The following is a 17202-nucleotide window of genomic DNA, read 5'->3' as shown; positions in this document are numbered from 1 at the left end:
GTTTAAAATGTAACTTTGCTGTCTGACAGGCATTTTATTTCACTGAGCAAATGATCAAGACTTTTGGTTGCAGTACTGTGAGCCTTAATGTGGCATAATGACTGACATGTTTTTCTTCTGGTATTGTAATTGTGCACATCATTGTTCCTGTTGAAGCGAAGTGGGTTATTTACAACAAACTTCATGGGAAATAACTAGATTGTGAAGCGAATAGATTGCTACTCACACGCTGACAGGAGGTAGGCATGACGAGAAGAGTGTTCACATACGTTTTCGGCCAAAGCCTTCTTCAGAAAGGAGCAAAGCACACACTCACACACACACACGCACACACACACACACACACACACACACACACACACAGACGAGACTTACACGACTTACACTCATGACCGTTGTCTCCGGCTATTCTAGCCACAATCTTTTTTAAGGAGGGAGGGAATGTGAACAATGAATAATTATCGGCGGGAGGAATTTATGGCACGAGATGCTGCACCAACAATTAGAGCGGTCAAGTAGAGAGGTAGCTATGTATTTATGCGGAGACGAGACCGTTGTTGTTGATGATTATGATTGGTTTATGGGGCGCTCAACTGGGCGGTCATCAGCGCCCTTACAAAGTCCCAATCTTTTCCCAGTCCAATCTCGCCACTTTCACGAATGATGGTGAAATGATAAGGACAACACAAACACTCAGTCCCCGCGGGGAGACAATCCCCAACGTGGCCGGGAATCGAATCCGGGGCCCCGTCATCCAGAGGCAGCAACGCTAGCCACTAGACCACGAGCTGTGGACAAGAGCGTTGATAGTGTGGCTCGAATGTCGGAGCGTTCGCGGCTTTGAAGGCAATGAAAAACACAGAGAAGAGTGAAAGTAACGCTGCAGCCATAATTCGTGTATACAAAAGGAAGTATTGCTTAAACGGTTCTGCTTACAAATGAAATTTAATTCCTTCACTGGCCGATCGGTTCTAGGCGCTTCAGTCCGGAACCGCGCTGCTGCTACGGTCGCAGGTTCGAATCCTGCCTCGGGCATGGATGTGAGTGATGCCCTTACGTTAGTTAGGTTTAAGTAGTTCTAAGTCTAGGGGACTGATGACCTCAGATGCTAAGTCCCATAGTGCTCAGAGCCATTTGAAACATTTTTTGATTCCTTCAAACCTTAGGTTACGATTAGTACACCTGTAAGCGACAAAGGCTGCCATTTTTTTATGACAAAACTACGTCTTGACTCAATACAAACACCAGACGCTATTTAGGATACGATAACAAAAGTCAATAGATACCTCCAGCAGTCGAAACTGGGAAAGGGCACGTCAGAGTGACAACGCAGGGAAGTAACACCGCGGGGACCATAGAGGTGTAAATGTAATGGACCTAATGTAAAATGGTGGTTGTCGGCTTTAACTTTACGACGTAATGTCACCTCCCTTCCCTTTTTTTTACCTCCATGAATAACGCACTGAAGTATCACTTTCAATTGTATTCTTTTTCTCAAACTATTAATATTCATTTCGAAAACGTGCCATAGCAAAACTGTCGAACTGAACGTCACTTTTTTTTATATGAGAACACGTGACAGCAAACCTTTCAAAGCGATCGTCATATTTATTTTATTGAGATTTTCAGACAAAAATACCATCCAAATTTCTGGCTTCTTCAGTAGAGTTTCCAGAAATTTTCTTTCATACAAACCTTGTCCCGACAGTTACGATCACAACAACCAAATCAGGTGTATAGGTCGAACCGTTCTCACATGGTGATCTTTCATACATGCGGCAAATGATTTTCGTTTATATAGATAAACAATCACGGGTCCTTAAACATCGGTAGTGGGTAAGGTTAATAAATGCAGATGTCGCCAAGAGTACTGCGACTCGACAAAACACTCACTTCCTCGACTTCACACATTAAAACTGGGGAGTGCACACATTCACCACGGTGCACGGTACGCAAGTTCCTGCCGATGCAGACGTGTGCGCGCTGCCCCAGTGACGAGACGTGGAGGCGCCTCTTATCGTGATTTATTCGTGAGCCGAGCGAGTTGTGGCGTGACGGTGGCGGACGAGCAGCCCCATTTCCGGTGACAGGGGCGCGTATATTTCCGGACTATGGCCGGTGCCGAGTTTTATCCGTCTCGGGACAAGTTGCGTGATATATGGTGGGGGCGGCGGGGGTGGAGGGGCAGAGCGGTCATGCGCCCTCGCGCTGCCGCCGCCCTACATTCGCGACGCTGAGCGCCAGGTCCTCCGGCTACTCCTCAGTCTCTGCCGGGACCAGCCACCAGCCACCAGCCACCAGACAACGCCAGCATCTGCGTGTCGACGCCTATTCACCACGCGTATCGTTTCGACAGCTGTTCACGCCCACGGCCTCGCGGCCTCGCAGACTACAAGCGTCACCGAAACGCAGGCACCATCTCTCACATCTCGACTGACAGACGATTCTGCGTGATGCTTCTCGCTCAGTGATTCCGCATTGGCCCTTAATCTGCGTTACAACATGTCCCGTTCACCTCTATTAAACCTATAGGGACTTGGATAAGTACAACATGACTGCCCGTGCCCGCTGCGGAAGTGTTTCCAATAATAATCGCTGAAAGGGCTGCAATACTGAATAAGACAGAAATCCTGAATGATATCAACTTTTTGTAAATACATTATCCCCGTAACCTTTCAAAAAAGAGGTATTGTCTTGTTAAACGTTTTGAGCGATGCAACGGAAATGTGTTTTGTGGCAGGACAGAAAAAGGGGATTTATTTTCGCTGAGCAAGAGAGACGTGTTTCTCGACACCATCCAAATAATTGTAGGCTGTTCGAGTGTGTGTCTTAATTGAAAGTAAATAATCTGCATGTCGTCGCGTCTCAGTGTCGAACTCGCCACCAGTCAACTGCACACGTGGAACTACAATCATCGCATCTGCTTCAACAGCGTTAGTGGTGAAAATACTTGACAAATAACTGGATCGTACCAGAAAAAAATCAAAAAATTATGTCCATGAGAGGGAAGAAACCTGAGTGAACGCAAATTTTGTGCAGTGTTCATCTTGTCAGTTTACGAAAAGAAAACGAGAATCTTTACGGCTGTTGGTCAGTGAAAGATGCATTTCAGTTATGACACGGAGTCCTTCTGTGAACTGAGAATGTTACTCCTGAGTTGTGTCCGTGTTAATTGATATGAAATGAATCAGTGTAGATTTTCCAATCTAGTGGTGTCGAAGAATCCGTACATGGTGCATGTTATTAACTCTCAAATATAATATTCAAATACGCACGTGCTTCGGAGCACTTCCACCCTCAACAACTGTACTACGCAGTGTGTTTTTGAACAACTAAAGCTGATTGGAGGGCTGTTGTCATTTGTTACTACTGACTAAAGTAGCTACATGGACAAAAACGGTGTCTTGGAGAAAATCAGCTAAGGGGTTTGAAACTAAACAAGGGTAAAAGAATGAATAAAACTGATATTCCGTGGTGTACTATCCTCGACAGTTTATCAGAAGGGTAGTGAGTGTTTGATTCTATTTGATGGTGCTGAACAAATGGCTGCTGTGCAACGAAATCTTGCTGAGAATAGGAAAAAATCGGTTGTAATTCTGTGGATTAAGATGGATAGGGCGCTCAGAACAATGTGAACGAACGTAGGGACAACGATTTTGTACTTATCCAGTATGCTGCATTTCCTTGGCTATCAGACAGAAGACGAGAAAGTAACGCGAGAAATGGACGCTTGGAGATTCAAGCAGACGATATGGTTCCAAAAAGGTTAACTCAGTTATTTACTACTGTAGTTCAAAAAGCTACGATTTCAGCACGGTGCCGGTGATGCTATAAACGAAGGAAACTTGATGCCCACTTATTTGTTTGTTTTTAGGAAACGTCACTCGTATGACTGAAATGAGATGATTTTCTAACTCACAACAAAAATGGTGACAGCTTTATGTTAATAACGTTTAGAATAGTAAAAGGATGTAGCCAATCTGTTTGTAGACGTAGCATCTGGGCATTCACGGCGTGGTGTAAGTGGTTACAAAGAACTCCAGGAACACGTTGGTAAATACAGCTCTCGCAGATAAGTGTTATACCGTGATAAATCTGTGCCAGTTGGGGAATGCTCCTATGAAGTCCTCAAATGAGCTAAGTAAAGTCGATGTAAATTACAAGAGAGTACTGCAGAGTAGATTTCTCTTCTATTGACTGCATATCATGTTATAGAAATGTTTCGATAATTTGTAGCACTAGAAGGTTGCAAGGAAGGGCAGTAATTGTAATCAGAAGACACACATCACAGCGAAGTAAGTGTGGTGATATCGCTGCAGACTTTCTGGTTTAGAGGAGATGCAAAATAAGACTCTGAAGATGATTCGTGCTCATTAGTGTAGAATACGGTGTGACAGTGGTGCGCAATTCGAGGATACGATTTCACGCTCACCGTCTGTTCTGACGTTATCGGGAACCTCAGAGGTGCCGGGGAACAGGTCGGTTGCGTGAGACACTGGAGTGAAGAGCTAGTGAGCTCCGGGAAGGTACCGGCAGAGCAGCGATGGCGGCGGTGCTGTCTCTGGCGAAGATCGCGGCGGCGGTGGCGCAGCAGACGCAGCTGCACCGCCTCCGCTCGCAGGAGCCGCCACCGGAGGCGGGGGCCGGGCTGGCGGCGGCCATCGGCCTCATGCTGCCGAGCGACCGCGCCTGGCGCATGGACAACTACTTCCGCCTGGTCACCAGGCAGCGCGCCATAGCGGCCTCTGGACAGTAAGTCGGCCGGCGGTCCTTTTTTATTATTTAACGTATGATACATAACAATCACAATAACACATAATGTACAGTACCACAGACACATTAAAATACCGTTTATCTATATCTAAGCCATCGCTCCAATCCACCACTTCAGAAGTAACCAGGTTCGAATCCACTAGATTTCCAGGGAAGGCACGGAGGAGGCAGCCCACTGCTATACAGAGTGGTCCATCGATCGTGACCGGGCCAAATATCTCACGAAATAAGCGTCAAACGAAAAAACTACAAAGAACGAAACTTGTCTAGCTTGACGGGGGAAGCCAGATGGCGCTATGGTTGGCCCGCTAAATGGCACTGCCATAGGTAAAACGGATATCAACTCCGTTTTTTAAAATAGGAACCCTCATTTTTTATTACATATTCGTGTAGTACGTAAAGAAATATGAATGTTTTAGTTGGACCACTTTTTTCGCTTTCTGACAGATGACGCTATAATAGTCACAAACCTGTGACTCATAATTTTAGACGAACAGTTGGTAACAGGTAGGTTTTTTAAATTAAAATACAGAACGTAGGTACGTTTGAACATTTTATTTCGGTTGTTCCAATGTGATACATGTACCTTTGTGAACTGATCATTTCTGAGAACGCATGCTGTTACAGCGTGATTACTTGTAAATACCACATTAATGCAATAAATGCTCAAAATGATGTCTGTCAACCTCAATGCATTTGGCAATACGTGTAACGACATTCCTTTCAACAGCGAGTAGTTCGCCTTCCGTAAAGTTCGCACATGCATTGACAATGCGCTCACACATGTTGTCAGGCGTTGTCGGAGGATCACGATAGTCCCCACAGAAAGAAATCCGGGGACGTCAGATCCGGTGAACATGCGGGTCACGGTATGGTGCTTCGAAGACCAATCCACCTGTCATGAAATATGCTATTCAATACCGCTTCAACCGCATGCGATCCATCATGTTGGAAGTACATCGCCATTCTGTCATATAGTGAAACATCCTGTAGTAACATCGGTAGAACATTACATAGGAAATCCTTGCGGGTCATGGTATGGTGCTTCAACGACCAATCCACCTATCATAAAATATGCTATTCAATACCACTTCAATCGCACGCGAGCCATCATGCTGGAAGTACATCGCCATTCTGTCATATAGTGAAGCATCCTGTAGTAACATCGGTAGAACATTACATAGGATATCCTTGCGGGTCACAGTATGGTGCTTCGACGACCAATCCACCTATCATAAAATATGCTATTCAATACCGCTTCAACCGCATGCAATCCATCATGTTGGAAGTACATCGCCATTCTGTCATATAGTGAAACATCCTGTAGTAACATCGGTAGAACATTACATAGGAAATCCTTGCGGGTCATGGTATGGTGCTTCAACGACCAATCCACCTATCATAAAATATGCTATTCAATACCACTTCAATCGCACGCGAGCCATCATGCTGGAAGTACATCGCCATTCTGTCATATAGTGAAGCATCCTGTAGTAACATCGGTAGAACATTACATAGGATATCCTTGCGGGTCACAGTATGGTGCTTCGACGACCAATCCACCTATCATAAAATATGCTATTCAATACCGCTTCAACCGCATGCAATCCATCATGTTGGAAGTACATCGCCATTCTGTCATATAGTGAAACATCCTGTAGTAACATCGGTAGAACATTACATAGGAAATCCTTGCGGGTCATGGTATGGTGCTTCGACGAGCAATCGACCTGTCATGAAATATGCTATTCAATACCGCTTCAACCGCATGCAATCCTTCACCTTGGAAGTACATCGCCATTCTGTCATATAGTGAAACATCCTGTAGTAACATGGGTAGAACATTACATAGGGAATCCTTGCGGGTCATGGTATGGTGCTTCGACGACCAATCCACCTGTCATGAAATATGCTATTCAATACCGCTTCAACCGCATGGGAGCCATCATGTTGGAAGTACATCGCCATTCTGTCATATAGTGAAACATCTTGTAGTAACATCGGTAGAACATTACATAGGAAATCGGCATACATTGCACCATTTAGGTTGCCATCGATGAAATGGGGGCATCGATAAAATGCCGCACCATATATTAACCCGCCAAGGTCGCTGATGTTGCACTTGTCGCAGCCATCGTGGATTTTCCCCATCGTGGATTTTCCGTTGCCCAATATTGCATATTATGCCGGTTTACGTTACCGCTGTTGGTGAATGACGCTTCGTCGCTAAATAGAACGCGTGCAGAAAATCTGCCATCGTCCCGTAATTTCTCTTGTGCGCAGTGGCAGAACAGCACACGACCTACAAAGTCGTCGCCATGCAATTCCTGGTGCATAGAAATATGGTACGGGTGCAATCGATGTTGATGTAGCAGTCTCAACACCGAAGTTTTTGAGATTTCCGATTCTCGCGCAATTTGTCTGCTACTGATGTGCGGATTAGCCACGACTGCAGCTAAAACACCTACTTGGGCATCATCATTTGTTGCAGGTCGTGGTTGACGTTTCACATGTGGCTGAACACTTCCTGTTTCCTTACATAACGTAAGTATCCGGCGAACGGTCCGGACACTTGGATAATGTCGACCAGGATACAGAGCAGCATACTTAGCACACGCCCGTTGGCCATTTTATCACAATAGCCATACATCAAGACAATATCGACCTTTTCCGTAATTGGTAAAGGGCCCATTTTAACACGGTTAATGTAGCACGAAGCAAATACCGTCCGCACTGGCGGGATTTGATACCACGTACTTATACGTTTGTGAGTATTACAGCGCCATCTACCACAAAGCGAAAAAGTGGCCCAACTAAAACATTCATATTTCTTTACGTACTACAGTAATATATAATAAAAATGAGGATTCCTACTTTAAAAAACGCAGTTGATATCCGTTGACCTATGGCAGCGCCATCTAGCGGGCCAACCATAGCGCCATCTGGTTTCCCCCTTGAAACTAGACGAGTTTCGTTATTTGTAGTTTTTTCGTTTGATACTTATTTCGTGAGATATTTAGCCCGGTCACTGTCAATAGACCACCCTGTATACTTCATTTTTTGTGGAACGTCAGCACAGTCACAGTATGGAGTGTCCACCCAACCCCATTTATGTAGTATCGAAGCATTTCTTCTCACACATCTGAAACGGTTAAGCCTGCTCCAAGTGTATCTTGGCGTTCTGAAACCACTGAGCCTTACTGTTGGATCTTCAACTTTGAAGACGCCCTGTGGAATAAAAGATGTCCATTCATTCCGCCAGCTGTCTTTAGGGTCGAAATGTTTGCTTAACAATTCCATGGCCGTTTTACATGCCAGTTTACGGGACTTCAACCTGAATTAATCTAGCTGTCTCACATCTTCATGAATTGGGAGTGACGAGTTATTCAGTATTTTTGACCACATATGACCAAGATATTTTTGTCTTCTGATGTGCGGAGGTGGTATGTTACACAAAACCCGCAGCCATTGGACTGGAGTAGTAAGTAATATTCCAGATGTGGTTGTTGTTGTTGTGGTCTTCAGCCCAGAGACTGGTTTCATGCAGCTCTTCATGCTACTCCATCCTGTGCAAGCTTCTTCATCTCCCAGCACCTACTACAACCTACTTCCTTCTGAATCTGCTTAGTGTATTCATCTCTTGGTCTCCGCCTACTATTTTGACCCTCCACGCTGCCCTCCAATACTAAATTGATGATCCCTTGATGCCTCAGATTATGTCCTACCAACCGATCCCTTCTTCTAGTCAAGTTGTGCCACAAACTTCTCTTCTCCCCAATCCTATTCAATACCTCCTCATTCGTTGTGTGATCTACCCATCTAATTTTCAGCATTCTTCTGTAGCACCACATTTCGAAAGCTTCTATTCTCTTCTTGTACAAACTATTTATCGTCCACGTTTCACTTCCATACATGGCTACACTCCATACAAATACTTTCAGAAACGACTTCCCGACACTTAAATCTATACTCGGTGTTAACAGATTTCTCTTCCTCAGAATCGCTTTCCTTGCCATTTCCTGTCTACATTTTATATCCTCTCTTTTTCGACCATCATCTGTTATTTTGCTCCCCAAACAGCAAAACTCTTTTACTACTCTAAGTGTCGCATTTTCTAATCTAATTCCCTCAGCATCCCCCGACTTAATTCGACTACATTCCATTATTCTCGTTTTGCTTTTGTTGATGTTCATCTTATATCCTCCTTTCAAGACACTGTCCATTCAATTCAACTGCTATTCCAGGTCCTTTGCTGTCTGTGGCAGAATTACAATTTCATCGGCGAACCACAAAGTTTTTATTTCTTTTCCATGGATTTTAATTCCTACTTCAATTTTTCTTTTGTTTCCTTTACTGCTTGCTCAATATACAGATTGAATAACATCGGGGATACACTACAACCCTGTCTTACTCCCTTCCCAACCACTGCTTCCCTCTCATGCCCCTCGACTCTTATGCCATCTGGTTTCTGTACAAATTGTAAATAGCCTTTCGCTCCCTGTATTTTACCCCTGCCTCCTTCAGAATTTGGAAGAGAGTATTTCAGTCAACATTGTCAAAATGTTCCATATATGATATGCATAGTGTGACGAAGTTGAATGTCAACAAGGTGAGTATGACAGCTGTCATATTGACGAGCAGTACTCTGCTGAGGAATAGACGAGTTCTGCAGCAGATGTCCTCAATGTGTTGGCGTCAGTTTCCCATGATGTACCAGCTAGACGCTGAAGAAGTTTATTACGGCTCTTCAGTTTTGCAACAGATTTACGTAATTGGGATTCATATGTTAGGGTCCTTTCCAAAGTCATACCCAGATATGTAGGCGTGACATCGAACCGAAATGCTTCCCCTCTAAAATTGACTCTTGGTTGGTAATTTGAGAGCCTATTGTCTCGGTGAAAATTACATACCTTACTTTTGTGAGGGTTCGGTTTCAGACGCCATTTGTTAAAGTATTCATCCAGGAGTACAAGATCCTGGCTGAGGACATTCACTGCTTCTGCAAAATTAGTGCGTTGAACAGGTCCATTAACTACAACCTACAATGTGCAACAGAATTAAAGGATCACCTTTTCGAAACTCTATAATTGTCTCTGAAATGTGTTTTCTTATAGGACAACTATCCAAGGAGTTCCACCCAATAATATCCAAACAGCTGACTCTGTACACAATTTACTAAATTGCCAATACTAAACTCTTTTAAATAACAATAAACCGCTGAGAGCTCGCCGACATGCCTCCCACAACTGCCCATCACTTACGCACCTTGGTTATGTTCTGTAACACACGACAGATAATATCAACACAAGATAAAATTCAAAAATACAATATAACATCCCGACAGCACATGATAACCACAGCGCCGTTAACTCGGGCGCTATTAATAAGTGCCGGAAGCCAACACACACAAATCTCAAACAATTATCGCTTCCTAAAACGAAACAATAAAAGCCAAGCGCACATGAGTAATCAAACCACAGTCTTAGAAGTGCCTTAACACCAAACGCGACTATTCCACCAAGTTAATAATAACACAGTAAAAAAATACAGAACATACAACTAAAAGCTGTTACACAACCAAATTGACTAGATCGTGTTGTTCAGATCCCATTAGACCACATATACCAAGCAGCAGTAATCCACTATGTATATACCGTACAAAACCGCGCTTCTTATGCAGACTTTACCTAACACATCGACTGCCAAATGTACCATACATGAACGCAACTCCGGGCAGGACTCCAGTTGAGCAAATAAATTAGCACCAACAAATATCGTAACGAGCCACACACACAGCAAAAAGTTCCAACAACACCGTCCCACATCGGAAAGTTCAGAAACCGCTGCTGGAGCTTCCGGGGGGAAATCTGAAGAGCCAACCGAGCCCACACCCTAACCTGGCAGACGACTGCAAAACTCAGCAACTAGTTGTCTCCGGGCCAGAGTATCACAGGACCCCACCGGACTTCCACATCAGACAGGCAGGAAGAACAAGTACGCCGACCTCAATTAACACCACCGCATGGCCAGCACAGCGGCGAGTCGCCTCCGCCCCAGACCACTCTGCTCATATTGCGAGGCACAACAACCTTAGCGCTAGTCACTAGCAGGTCAGGCAGAGCGAACTTCACGTTCCGTGCAGTACCCGGAAAACCAACTACCCTCTCGGTTTTCGCCGGCCACTGCAAACGCACGCCAGCGACGTCATAACAAATCACCACCGGAGCGCCACCCGCACCAGGACAGCGAACTATAATCGATTACAGTTCGCGCTCTGAACAAGATCACAGGTAAGCGGCGCGCTCCATATCAGCCTCCAGTTACGATGCATAGATATCAAATTTTTCTCAAGGGTGTTTTCAACCTTCCACTGTAACGGTTCAAAAACTTGGCGCACTGCGACGTCACCCTCGAACTCGGCGACACTTCAAACAGGAAGGAGTCGACACGTGCGAAAAAAGGCTACAACTCAGAAGTTCACGTGTGCTGTGAGGTGGATTAACGATGGCCACAAAGGCACCAAATTTCCCCACAAATCTGCCCGACGCCTCCGTGGACGTGTCGCACGATGGGAACGCCGCCGCAGCCACTCTTACCCACACTTCGCCCCTTCTTTCGATGCCTGCGCGATGGAGGATTTCTTGTGAGTGGCCGAGGAAAACATTCCAGACACACCGCTGCTGAGAATCGGCACGAAAAGGCCGAGGGGATGGAATACAGGGCGTCAATGAAACCACGCCTACCCTGCGGTGTTTATGCTCACACATTTCGACATCGAAAACTACAATTCGCAGTGAGGTCGGCAACAGGAAGATGTCCTTGACAGCGTTTGACGCTGTTGACACCCTCGCACGTTTTAAACCTTTTCTAAGGACATTTTGGGGCTGCATTCCCACTGGACGTGGTCAAACCGCTCTGGAGTGCAGTGCGACTGCAATTTGTGCTCTCGTATGTAGATTGGAACCGCTAGGAACCGTTCAAAACTATTATATAAAATTTGAACGTGATCCAAAACAGCGAAGGGTGCTTATACTTTATTCATGCATGTGTCAATGTCGTGCCCCTCCATCATTACGCCTTTTGACTACGAAAACAGGTGGGCTGGGAAAGCATATGCGCCCTCTGCTTCCTCGGATCACATTCAAATTGTGGTGTCACCGCCAGACGCCACACTTGCTAGGCGGTAGCCTTTACATCAGCCGCGGTCCGTTAGTATACGTCGGACCGGTGTGTCGCCACTATCAGTGATTGCAGACCGAGCGCCGCCACACGGCAGATCTAGTCTACATACACTCCCTAGCACTCGTCCCAGTTGTTCAGCCGTCTTTGCTAGCGATGGTTCACTAACTACATACGCTCTCATTTGCAGAGACGACAGTTTGACATAGCCTTCAGCTACGTCATTTGCTACGACCTAGGAAGGCGCCATATTCTTCAAGAATGTATTCTGAACTGATAATATTGTGAATCATGTACCGTCAAGAGCGACGTTCATCATTAATGGATTAAAGTTAAGTATCAAACTAATTACGTCCGCTTTCTGAATTCTAATTCCTTGTCATGTTCCAGACCTCACGTCAGTACCGAGCGAGGTGGCGCAGTGGTTAGACAATGGACTCGCATTCGGGAGGACGACGGTTCAATCCCGCGTCCGGTCATCCTGATTTAGGTTTTCCGTGATTCCCCTAAATCGCTCCCGGCAAATGCCGGGATGGTTCCTTTCAAAGGGCACGGCCGACTTCCTTCCCCGTCCTTCCCTAATCCGATGAGACCGATGACCTCGCTGTCTGGTCTCCTTCCCCGAAACAACCAACCAACCATCACGTCAGTATAGTTCTTCCGTCCTCACACCAGCCTGCATGAGCTAAAACGCGTGCATTTCGGCCTCCAATAGTAACCTTCTGCCAACACAACACAGATTTCGTCGAACTGTCTTGAACCGTTACTAGTATTTCCAACCAATACACGAGAGCCGTTCTGCACTCCAAAGCGCTGCGACCACATTTAGTTTTGAAGGTAGCCCCAAAATGTCCTTAGAGAAAGTTTGAAACGTCCGAAGGCGTCAGCAGCGTCAAAGGTTGTCAACGACATCTTCCTGCTGCTGATCGCCCTGCGAAATGTAATTTTCGAACGCTGATGTGTGGGACTCAACGCCACAGAGGAAGGGGTTGTTTTGATGACGCCCTTTATGCCACCACCTGAGGCCTTTTCGTACCTATTCTGAACGGCGGAGTATCTGGGACGTTTTCCTCGGCCACTAATAAAAAGACCACGTGATTCCATCGCTGGGCGTTGCGCTTCTGTTCTCCACCGCAGAGATGTCAAAAGAAGGGGTGAAATATGGGTAATAAGAGGTTTGTCGAACTTCCCATCGAATGATATGTCCACGGTAGTGTCGGGAAGAAGCGTGGTGAAATTTGGTGCCAATGTGACATGATTAAACGTCACATGAAATTCTAACCTGTGACCTTTTTTTGGTATGTGTCGACATCTTGCTGTTTGAAGCGTCGTAGAGCCGGGGCTGACGTCGCAGGGCGCCACGCTTATCCACCATTACAGAGGAAGGATGTAGCCAACTTTTAAACCTATGCGTCGTACTGGGAGACAATGTCCGCCCCGGGTAGCTGAGTGGTCATCGCGGCAAAATGCCAATCCTAAGGGCCCGCGTTCGATTCCCGTCAAATCGAAAGACTTGCACCTAACGAACGGTCTACCCGACGGGAGGTCCTAGTCACACAACATTTACATTTTATGGGAGACAGTCACGGGGTTTCGAAAAACTGGTCCTATAATTGTGTTGCGCATTGTAGACACCTTCCATCAGATTTCTAGTGAACTAGGATAGAACCCTAATAGTACATAAAATACAAATTTCTCTAAGATAGTATGATCAGTAAACATGTCAACTGTGGGGGAAAAAACCCTTCCTCTGTTTATGTGCGTATTTCTCTCTCCGTCATCCTCCCTTCATTTCACCTCTAACTCTTTCCATCTCCTCCAATTCTCTATCTCATTACCATCCCACTCCCCCCTCTCCTACTTTTCATTCAATGTTCACTTCATTTACCACTTATATCTACACAAAATCGATGCAGAACTCAAGTCTATGAGCATAGAGCTTCCGCATGCCTGCTGGTTCCTGTGCTCTCCATCGACTGCCATGTTGTAAATGCAAAAAAAGTGAAGTGCTGATAAAATAAATTAAATAGATCAGTCCTTAAATTAATTATCAGACTATTACTTGAACTGAATTTGATCATGCTGCAGATCCAATCTTTATAGTGAATGTGGTCTATTAATAAAGAATACTATCCTGGCAGGGTCACAAAAAAAACACATCTATTAATATGTGGGAAACATTAAGCATCTTGGCACGGTGCTTAGTTTCTTCACATATATAAATACACTCCTGGAAATTGAAATAAGAACACCGTGAATTCATTGTCCCAGGAAGGGGAAACTTTATTGACACATTCCTGGGGTCAGATACATCACATGATCACACTGACAGATCCACAGGCACATAGACACAGGCAACAGAGCATGCACCATGTCGGCACTAGTACAGTGTATATCCACCTTTCGCAGCAATGCAGGCTGCTATTCTCCCATGGAGACGATCGTAGAGATGCTGGATGTAGTCCTGTGGAACGGCTTGCCATGCCATTTCCACCTGGCGCCTCAGTTGGACCAGCGTTCGTGCTGGACATGCAGACTGCGTGAGACGACGCTTCATCCAGTCCCAAACATGCTCAATGGGGTACAGATCCGGAGATCTTGCTGGCCAGGGTAGTTGACTTACATCTTCTAGAGCACGTTGGATGGCACGGGATGCATGCGGACGTGCATTGTCCTGTTGGAACAGCAAGTTCCCTTGCCGGTCTAGGAATGTTAGAACGATGGGTTCGATGACGGTTTGGATGTATCGTGCACTATTCAGTGTCCCCTAGACGATCACCAGAGGTGTACGGCCAGTGTAGGAGATCGCTCCCCACACCATGATGCCGGGTGTTGGCCCTGTGTGCCTCGGTCGTATGCAGTCCTGATTGTGGCGCTCACCTGCACGGGGCCAAACACGCATACGACCATCATTGGCACCAAGGCAGAAGCGACTCTCATCGCTGAAGACGACACGTCTCCATTCGGTCCTCCATTCACGCCTGTCGCGACACCACTGGAGGCGGGCTGTACGATGTTGGGGCGTGAGTGGAAGACGGCATAACGGTGTGCGGGACCGTAGCCCAGCTTCATGGAGACGGTTGCGAATGGTCCTCGCCGATACCCCAGGAGCAACAGTGTCCCTAATTTGCTGAGAAGTGACGGTGCGGTCCCCTACGGCACTGCGTAAGATCCTACGGTCTTGGCGTGCATCCGTGCGTCGCTGCGGTCCGGTCCCAGGTCGACGGGCACGTGCACCTTCCGTCGACCACTGGCGACAACATCGATGTACTGTGGAGACCTCACGCCCCACGTGTTGAGCAATTCGGCGGTACGTCCACCCGGCCTCCCGCATGCCCAGTATACGCCCTCGCTCAAAGTCCGTCAACTGCACATACGGTTCACGTCCACGCTGTCGCGGCATGCTACCAGTGTTAAAGACTGCGATGGAGCTCCGTATGCCACGGCAAACTGGCTGACACTGACGGCGGTGGTGCACAAATGCTGCGCAGCTAGCGCCATTCGACGGCCAACACCGCGGTTCCTGGTGTGTCCGCTGTGCCGTGCGTGTGATCATTGCTTGTACAGCACTCTCGCAGTGTCCGGAGCAAGTATGGTGGGTCTGACACACCGGTGTCAATGTGTTCTTTTTTCCATTTCCAGGAGTGTAGATGTGGTTCAGTAAGATCCTGCTTGTGTGCGACGACCATAACAAAAAATATCTTAAAATACCATACAAAACATCTCTCGCAGCAGTATAGGATATCAGTGATACTGAAGGCCACATAAAAGATTTTGTTGCTATTACAAAACTTGAACAGTAGAGATTTGGCGTAGTATTAACAATGCGCCTCAAATAAGTAATGATGAATTATAATTTCATAAAACTTCCTGTCAGAATAAAAACGTGTGCCGGACCGAGACTCGAACTCGGGACCTTTACCTTTCGCGGGCAAGTGCTCTACCTGAGCTACCCGAGCACGACTCACGCGCCGTCCTCACAGCTTTACTTGTGCCAATATCTCGTCTCCTACCTTCCGAACTTCACAGAAGCTCTCCTGCGAACCTGGAGAACTAGCACTCCTGGAAGAAAGGCTCGCAGAAGAGCTTCTGTGAAGTTCGGAAGGTAGGAGGCGAGATACTACCACAACTAAAGCTGTGAGGACGGCGCATGACTCGCGCTTGGGTAGCTCAGTTGGTAGAGCACTTGCCCGCGAAAGGCGAAAGTCCCGAGTTCGAGTCCCGGTCCAACACAGTTTTAATCTGCCAGGAAGTTTCATATCGGCGCACACTCCGCTGCAGAGTGAAAATCTCATTCTATATTTTTATACTTAACAGTAGATTTATTCATTATCTTGCGTAGTTGTTCACCGCGTATAATACTAGAGCCTCGAATCAGTAATCGAAAGGAATATAAATGTATTAAAGTGTGCGATCTCTGGAGCAGCCAAAATCTGCATGCTGCTCGCTAACACATCCACACAAGAAGACGACAACTAAAACAGTTATAAAGTCGCATGGTAGGAAACAATCGCTGGACGACAGAATTATACCTACAATATAACATAATCATTCACAAGGACAATACATTTTCAAACAGAGATCAAGTAATCGAGTTAAAGTTTTACGATGTTCTTTGAAATCATAATACAAAAGTTCCGATACGTCTTTGTGTGGTTAGGGATTAATCACCCATTTCAGACTATAAATCTTACACCGTATCAATAAACGACGCTAGAACTGTCAGATCGGTAGGATATTGCAATATTTCATTATAAGTGGCGTATGTAACCAGAATAATTTCTTCCTCCACATATGCTACGAATCTTACAATCTCTCTCGTGGTTTTCTTCCTGAAAATGGTAACAGAAAAATTTAGCACTCCAGAAGCATATCGTATGCTTCGTGTCTTCATTATGTGTGTATCCTGCAGGAAACTAGCAAGCATTTCCAACACCATTCCCGAAATCTGCCATCTTGTACATGTATCCGTGTTGTCATAATAGACCAGTAATGTCCTGCTGAAAGAAATATACTGTTGCCGGCCGGGTTGGTCGAGCGGTTCTATGCGCTACTGTCTGGAACTGCGCGACCGCTACGGTCGCAGGTTCGAATCCTGCCTCGGGCATGGATGTGTGTGATGTCCTTAGGTTAGTTAGGTTGAAGTAGTTCTAAGTTCTAGGATACTGATGACCTCAGAAGTTAAGCCCCATAGTGCTCAGAGCCATTTGAACCAAATATACTGTTGCATTTGCAGTAAGGCCTCTATGA

General features: G+C 45.9%; 1 protein-coding gene across 1 annotated transcript in view; it reads left to right on the top strand.

Annotated features, from left to right (window-relative positions):
* Positions 1-4183: 4183 nt before the first annotated feature.
* The window catches only part of LOC126282356 (putative methyltransferase NSUN7), a 331497-nt gene continuing 318478 nt past the window's right edge, over positions 4184-17202 (top strand). Inside the window, exon 1 of the mRNA XM_049982014.1 lies at positions 4184-4752. Within this exon, the coding sequence (XP_049837971.1) occupies positions 4544-4752 (209 nt within the window). The 5' untranslated portion in view covers positions 4184-4543. The remainder of the gene's footprint in view (positions 4753-17202) is intronic.

The sequence above is a fragment of the Schistocerca gregaria genome, chromosome 7 (genome assembly GCF_023897955.1).
Source record: "Schistocerca gregaria isolate iqSchGreg1 chromosome 7, iqSchGreg1.2, whole genome shotgun sequence".
NCBI classification, from domain to species: Eukaryota; Metazoa; Arthropoda; class Insecta; order Orthoptera; family Acrididae; genus Schistocerca; species Schistocerca gregaria.
The sequence above is the reverse complement of the archived record's forward strand: the minus strand, read 5'-3'. Positions and strand labels throughout refer to the sequence as shown.